The following is an 8609-nucleotide window of genomic DNA, read 5'->3' on the forward strand; positions in this document are numbered from 1 at the left end:
ATCTACCCTCTTCCATTTGCTCAATTTTTTTTAAATATCTAATGACTCGCGCCATAGCAATTGCTTTAACAAGATATCATAAGTAACTACACTTTTAATTTTAAATTTGTTTGTAATCAAATGCTTTTGAATTTACTCAATTTGTCTCCACTGCATATCGGATGTACCGCTGGCCCATAGTTCACAACCATATAGAATAAACGGAATCACTAGAAGACCAAAAAGAGTTTGAGTGGTTTTCCAGTCCCATAACTTTGCCTCTCTACAACTATTTTGAAAAGCATAAAATGCTTTCCAACGCCCCAAAGTTCTTTTCTTTCTACAACCATTCCAGCGAGATTTTTGTTGAAGTCAATTCCGAGGTATTTGTAATTTGCAACTTCTTCGAGAATGTTGCCTTCAAAGTAGAACTTATGCTGGTTATGTTTTCTTTTCTTAGAAAAGACCAATACTTTCGTTTTGCAAAGAAGCCTTATAACAAACTTGCCCAAATAGATACCATCACCCCTTTGAGAATTTAACTACTCCTCGTAGAACTTATGCTGGTTATGTTTTTTTTTCTTAGAGAAGACCAATACTTTCGTTTTGCAAAGAATCCTTATAACAAACTTGCCCAAATAGATACCATCACCCCTTTGCGAATTTAACTACTCCTCAAGCTTGTCGATATATAAACCCAAAAAGGTAGGGGACAATGGACAACCTTGCTTAACCCCAATATCGCTTCTAAAACATTCAGAAATATTTGGTGAAGTTTTACTTTTACTTTCACCTCTTCATACAACCTATGCTCAGCTACTCTTAAATATTTTAGTTAAGCATAATCATATTCGGGTTGCTAGGCTACGGAAACCATCATGGCAAGCGCATGAGTACCTTCCACTCGGGCCGCTTCGCACCTCAAATTAGGGCACTCGGCACGGGAGGGCATGCTCGAGCGCGTGCGTAGTGGGGCATATCAGGCGAAGCTAACAGGAAGGCGTGCGTAGTGGGGCATAGCAGGCGAAGCCAACAAGAAGAATGGAACCAGCGGAAGCTGAGCACCACCCAAATCCAATGACGAAGGCACTCGTAGATCAGACGGTTCCCAGCCTCACGCACCAACATGACACACGTGCAATAACGCAGAGAAAGCCACGTGTTCGCATTATAGGCCTTCCACATGACCTCGTGACCTGAAATCCCCTTCGCGAAAGCAATTGTCTATAATGCGACTTTTTGGAAGCTTTTCCAGTGGGTTTTTCCGATCAAAATCCGGTAGCAATTTATTGGAATCGCAAGTTTGATAGCTAGTTTCTGCACAATCAAAGCGTCCGAGGGGTTTTCCAGGGTGCTGAATCCAAATATGCAGTTAAAAAACCATTTTAACTGCAACAAATCAAGATTTAACCTCAATTTCTTCCGTCGGATTCCGTCACCGGAATCTCCAAAAAGTCGCATTATAGACAACTCCTTCGCGAAATGCTACTGTGTGTCCTCTCCATGTCATCCTGTGGCCCACTGCTTGACCACCCCGCCCATCAGTTACCCCTCTGCTACCATGTCAGCCTCCACATGGACCTCCGTGTCCCTCCCTCCATGTCCACCTCATGTACACGTCACCCGCCACGTTTGCAGCCATGTCCTCTTTCCATCCATTCGTCACCTTCTATGTGCCCAGTCCACCACTTCATACATCGCCCTAATGTCACAGCATGTTTGGCAGAAAAGTTGCAAAGCCTGATCGGACGGTGGAGACAACTGCTCATCTAAGGGTTGCAAGTAGCCTGACACCAGAAAGTCGCACGGTATTTAGTCGAGTCACGAAGTGCGGAGAGAAACATGTTTCATTCTCTTGTCCCTTTCGCACCACCCATAGGCCCTCCATGGTTAGGGGCTCAACAGCGTGAAAGCGCGCCACACGTCCCTCACAGCCATTAATTGTTCCACGGGCCCATCACGATGACCCCACACCCTGCTGGCGTGAACAGGATGTACCCAATGCTTCCAACGTAAAAGTCTACGCGCACGTGTCAGGCCTTGATTACTATAAATTGCATTAGAATGCTCATTTTTAGTTAATTATTATAGATTACTGTGCTCATCCTCGTTTCTCCCAAAATTACCAAATTTTGGCCGAATTCAAAGACACGAAACACACATTAAATTTGTCTACAGTTATTTTACAAAGAATAAATAATCTTCACGCTCCTATTACGGGATTCTGGAATCCTGCTCTGTCAATAAGAATGAAATTCGAGTGCATTAACTTTATCTATTATGGCATGAAGAAGTGTTTGAAGAGTAATAATTAAGCTCCTCTACGTGCAATTCGATATGATCGTACTGATGTGAAGACCCTGAGATTTGCAAAAACTAAGTGTGTGGTGATGCATTATTGTGTTACAGGATCTTCCGGTCGAGAAGAGAGGCGATGCTGTAAACAGCATGGTGTACGAAGCGAGGGAGAGAATTCGAGATCCTGTCTTTGGGTGCGTAGGAGTAATCAACGATCTCCAAAATAAAGTGTCAGAGCTGCAATCACAATTGGCTGCCACACGAGCAGGAGTAGCCAGGATTACTGAGCATAATGCAAATCTTTTAAGCATCATCTATGGATATCATGAAGTCTCAGAGCTCAATTCTTACATCCCGCCAGAGCTGAACTCGCCCGTTTTAGACGGCGTAGATCCTCTGCAGTTATGGGAGCCAATGTGGACATAAATAACAATGATTCGCTATTCTTTAATTTTAGAGTAATTGTATGTTGATAAGGGAAAACATTGGATGTCCTCATTACCCCAAGACCATTCTCCTGACCAATGCAGAAATATGATTATGACGACTTACAATCTCTACATTTACAACCACTGTAGACATAAATAAGAATGGTTCGCTATTGTTTTGTTTGAGAAACATTTCTTCGTCTACCTTGTTCCGCCGAGACTAATCTACTAACTGACGCTGCAAAAATTGGATTACGCTTGGATCTCTAAACACTTTTGTGTTCTTTATTACGTATGGCCGGAAAAACCTGCAGATCATGAACAATTTGATTCAATCTCAGCATTTTTGCAGTATAAAGTCGGACTGTCTTTCATATTTTAAATTTATGAGAAGATCCGGTTAAATTAATTGTTGCCTTAATTGTGTAAGAGAGGGTTTGATTGAATATATTTTTAGCTACTAGAAATTTATTTTGAATTTTTTTAAGTTTTACATAAACATGACTTTTAATTTCTAATTTTCTTTAGTTTTACATAAACATGACTCTTAATCACTGTTGATTTGATATTCAGGTTGTCTTACTTGTGTAAAAGAGGGTTTGATTGAATATATTTTTAGCCAGTAAAAATTTATTTTGATTTTTTTAAGTTTTACATCAACACGACTCTAAACACGGTAGACTTAATACTCAAGTTGCCCTAATTGCCTTTAATTGTGTAAAAGAAGGTTTGATTGAATATATTTTTAGCTAGTAGAAATTTATTTTGAATTTCCTTTCATTTATTAAAGAGAAAGTTTTACATAAACATGACTCTTAATCACCATAAACTTTATACTCAAGTTGCCATTAATTATGTAAAAGAGGGTTTGATTGAATATATTTCTAGCTAGTAGAAATTTATTTTGAATTTTCTTTCATTTATTAAAGACAAATTTTTACATATACATGACTCTTAATCATGGTAGACTTGATACTCAGGTTGCCTTAATGGTGTAAAAGATGGTTTGATTGAATATATTTTTAGCTAGTAGAAATTTATTTTGAATTTTCTTTCATTTATTAAGGAGAAAGTTTTACATAAACATGACTCTTAAACACCGTAGACTTGATACTCATGTTGCCTCAATTGTGTAAAAGAGGGTTTGATTGAATATATCTTTAGCTAGTAAAAATTTATTTTGAATTTTCTTTCATTTATTAAAGAGAAAGTTTTACATAAACATGACTCTTAATCACTGTAGACTTGATACTCAGGGTGCGGTAATGGTGTAAAAGAGGGTTTGATTGAATAGATTTTTAGTTAGTAGATATTTATTTTGAATTTTCTTTCAATTATTAAAGACAAAGTTTTACATAAGCATGACTCTTAATCACTGTAGACTTGATACTCAAGTTGCCTTAATTGTGTAAAAGAGGGTTTGATTGAATATATTTTTAGCTAGTAGAAATTTATTTGAATTTTCTTTCATTTATTAAAGAGAAAGTTTTATATAAACATGACTCTTAATCACCGTAGACTTGATACTCAGGTTGCCTTAATTGTGTAAAACGGGTTTGAAAGGGTTTGATTGAATATATTTTTAGTTAGTAGAAATTTATTTTGAATTTTCTTTCATTTATGAAAGAGAAAGTTTTATATAAACACGACTCTTAATCACCATAGACTTGATACTCAGGTTGCCTTAATTGTGTAATAGAGGGTTTGATTGAATATATTTTTAGATAGTAGAAATTTCTTTTGAATTTTCTTTCATTTATTAAAGACAAAGTTTTACATAAACATGACTTTTAATCACCGTACACTTGATACTCAAATTTCCTTAATTGTATAAAAGAGAGTTCGATTAAATATATTTTTAACTAGTAGAAATTTATTTTAAATTTTCTTTCATTTATTAAAGAGAAAATTTTACATAAACATGACTCTTAATCACCCTAAACTTGATACTTAGTAAGTCGCCGTAAACTTGATACTTAGTACACAGCAAGATGGATTCTACAACAAATACGAGCAGGACAACCCTGTTAAGATTCAATAGATCCAGGAAATGTGGACTTGATACTTCAGCAAGATGGATTCTCCAACAAATACGAGCAGGACAAACCTGTTAAGAATCAATAGATCTAGGAAATGTATATCTACGTCATTTCAACACTCACAAGAGAAAACAAATGTCCTATGCACCTAATATTCTAAACTATTCATAGCAAAATAATGAAATGTTGATATTTATTTTGGAATTTTCAATTAAATTAATTAATTAAAAATAATCTCATGTGACACTTGAATGCACATGAGTTGTACTAGTATGCATGTTGTTAAAGTTGTCCAATTAATTATATAAAATTAATTATATGAAATACTTTTTAATTTGCTAATAAGATTTAAAAATATTTATATATTTCTTATCTGTCCTCAAAACATAGCTTGCTATATAAAACATAATTGTATAGGTTGTATTTGTCACGTCCCTTTGTTTCACCATTGCTTTTTGTAATGGTAGATGTGAATGCAATAACAATGTGGGAGAAAACAATGACTTTTTAATACATGATTAAGAATTTAAAATTTATTGTTTAAAATTATTTAAAAGAACTAAAAAGGTGATAGCCTTATGGATCTTTGGCCAAAGAAAAAACTTCTTGCTTTTTCACTTATTTTGAAATACCATGACTCATCCAAACTTAAGTTTCAAAATCACTTACAAATTCAAAAAGCCATTACTTGAACATTTTCATTATGATGAGATTTGGGTGAACTAGGGTTGGTAGAGCTCACTGACAGTAATTATGAGGTTGGATTATGACAGTGGAATGAGAGGGCAGTGCCCATTTGCATTTTCCCCTTGTAGGTTAAAGAGACAACAATTCAAAAGACAACACTAAGGATCGAAGTCAATTGTCTCCCAAAACACATCGGGTTATTGAAGAAAAATATATATACGCACAATGGAGGGCACTCTCGCTCTAGCTCTCTCATGTTCCTGTTGGCTCTCTCTCGGGGTTTCATATTTGTTTTGGCATGGACATAATTTGATTAGGAACTCATTGGTTAACTAGCAATGGCTTATCCTGATACAAAGGTGATCCTCTCAGGCTTCATATTTATCTTTTGTTGGGTTGTACTCTCTTTTCTATGATATTAGTTCTTGGGATTTGATTCCTAATTGTATGTGGAGATTGGTTCTCCTTCTTTCTCTCCGATTCAAGTTTAAGGGAACTCTTATTTTTCCTAGAATACATAAGGATTTAGGACAAAATTTCTAGAAGTTATGGAGCTGTGGAGCATAATGTGTATGATGAGCAACACTAGAGTTGACTTTGAGTTTGTTCTCTATTACCTTAAGCATATACTATGTGACCTTTGGTTGTGACTTTGTTTAAGACCGTTGAACCATTTGTTTAAATATATGTGATTAGTATGAAGCTTAGTGAATAAGTAAACACTTAGTGCTTGTTGTTTGGATGATGAACCACTATGTGCTCACTATTTGGATAATGAACCACTTAGTACTTGTTGTTTAGTTAATTAAACACTATGTGCTTGCTAAATAAATTGTTATGCAACTAAGTGCTTGATTTTTGGATGATGAACCACATAGTGCTTTATATTTCGCTCATGAACCACTTAGTGCTTGTTGTTCCGCTGATGAACCATTAAGTGCTCGTTGAATGGTTAATTAAATTACTACTGCTTTCTATTTGGATAATAAACCACTTACTGCCTATTGTTTGGTTGATGAATTGCTAACTTTTTCTAGCTGGCTAATGAACACCTTCATAGTGGATTCAATCCCTTGGAACTAGGTAAAATACTTCCTCTAGAAGTTGGATGAACACTTATGATTTGAAACTCAGAGAGTAAGTGACTCACTATGATTCTTACTAATTAAGAGTAGTTAACGAACCACCATGATAGTGGAATCCATCAACTGAGTGCTTGAGAAAACCATTGGTGTGAATTTCCCCTATGAAAGCATTTTTCGTCAAACTCTAGATCTTGCTAAGAGGTGGTCAGTGATAAGAGAGAATGAATTGTAGCTAGTCTTTATTTAGGTTGTGAGTCGAGGTCCCTCATTATGTTGCTAACTTTTCCAATACACTCAAATAAGTGTAGTGGTTTATGCACATTTGGTTTATGGATTTTGATGTATTTTATTAATAGATATATGGTTATGTATTACTCATGAAAGGTTTACTTAAATCACTCCATACTCATGGTTGACAAGTTGTTTTATATACTTGAACTACTTGAACTATGTGACTATTTCCATCTTGCATGATCACTTACATAACTGTGACTGATCTTGTGATTTCACTCAGTTGACTTGTTATCTCATATGTTCTTATTTGTCTTATATGTCTATTTATTGGTAAGCTTACTCCCATACCCATGATTGTAGGTTATCTTACATGATATGAAATTATTTTATATGTTGTATTTTAAATGAGTATCTCGTTAGAGTTTATGGTCAATTCGTCTATGAATGATGCGATGATTCAATTTGGTTGATCCGGATTTAAATAGGAATGCAACAAATTAAAGATATAACCATAAATACAAATATGTAGTAGAAATAACACTTCATTTCATTAATATCAAATTCTAAAATATGCTTACAGACAAAATGGAAATACGACTAGCTTAAGCGATGGTAGCTTATCTATGAGAAGAAATGTGGTGGCTACATGCCTCTGAATTGTGTTACAATGAGCCTCAAAGGCCTATTTATTGTTGAGAAACAATGGTAAACCCTAAACATCCAAAAACCTAACCCTAGGAGATGAAGTGCCAAAAAATGGGACCCGTTTGGGTATATTGGTACATCAACTTCCCGGGTCGTAACTTTGGCATACGATCTTCGTTTGATGCGAACAATACCTTGTTAGAAATCTCTATATGAGGACTACAACTTTTGAGTGAGAAACATTGTTAGGCATCTCATTTTGATCCTAGTTTTCCCAAAAAAACGTCATTTAGGGCCTCAAAACGGCTTCGGAAGTTCAGGACCCGAAAAACTGCCAAAAATAGTAAATTGTGCTACAAATAAGGAAACTGAAAGCTGGAAGAAACAATGGTGGGGGTCAAGTGGAATAGGTGGGTGGCCACCAACATCCACCTGGATCATTCCCCTCCCCCCCCCCCCCCCACTTTAGGAATCAATGGTCCCCATTGCATTGAGTTCCTCCATGAGATGAGGAAACTTCTGATGAACTTGGTCCCTGGTGAGTCACTTGCCTTGGTGAAGGAGTTGGCATGCTTTGACAAGTAGATATAGTTCGATCTTTTGTTGTCAGGTGTTCTTGATCTGTGTGTCCATGATCCAATCAGTTGTGGCTTGTTCCATGCAATCTGGATTTAACTCTGTAGATGTGAGTTGTTCTGTAATGTCTTATGTGTCTAGCAATGGTGGGAAGTATGGTTGAAGGCAGTCCACATTGAACACTGGGTGTAGGCCAAGGAATAGGGGAATGCTTAGCTCAAATGCATTGTATCCCATAACCTTGGTAACGGTGTAAGGACCATATCAGAGTGGTTTGAGTTGCCGATAAGCTTCGGTAAGGCGTTCCTTTTGCAAATGAAACCAAACTTTTTCGCCCACTTGAAACTTATGTGGCACTCGATGTTGATCATGTCCCTGCTTGTACTTAGAATTTGATTTCTCCAGAATGTCATGGACCTGCTAGTGGATATGTTGGACGTGCTCAATGAAGTTGTTTGCCTTATTGGTTTCGGACTGGACATGAGTCAAATCTACCTGAGTAGCTGCAAATGGCATGGCCACATCAATGGGACATAGTGGCTGGAATCCCAGGCCCACCTCAAAAGGGTTGTGGCTAGTCGAGATGTGGAGAGCCCGGTTATAGCTATGGTGGACATAGGAGAGGCTCTCATCCCATG

The 8609-nt window shown here is 36.6% G+C and overlaps 1 protein-coding gene across 1 annotated transcript; it reads left to right on the forward strand.

The window, feature by feature from the left end:
• The first annotated feature begins 1694 nt into the window (after nucleotides 1-1694).
• LOC149154279 (LOB domain-containing protein 12-like) lies at nucleotides 1695-2703 on the forward strand. The gene is made up of 2 exons (XM_089444095.1): nucleotides 1695-1787; nucleotides 2389-2703. Exons 1-2 carry the CDS (start codon nucleotides 1695-1697, stop codon nucleotides 2701-2703), a joined length of 408 nt encoding a protein of 135 aa, XP_089300221.1.
• The last annotated feature ends 5906 nt before the right edge of the window (nucleotides 2704-8609 follow it).

Source organism: Pinus tabuliformis, chromosome 9 (genome assembly GCF_031772625.1).
Source record: "Pinus tabuliformis cultivar Carrire ecotype Pingquan chromosome 9, CPIR1, whole genome shotgun sequence".
NCBI lineage: Eukaryota > Viridiplantae > Streptophyta > Pinopsida > Pinales > Pinaceae > Pinus > Pinus tabuliformis.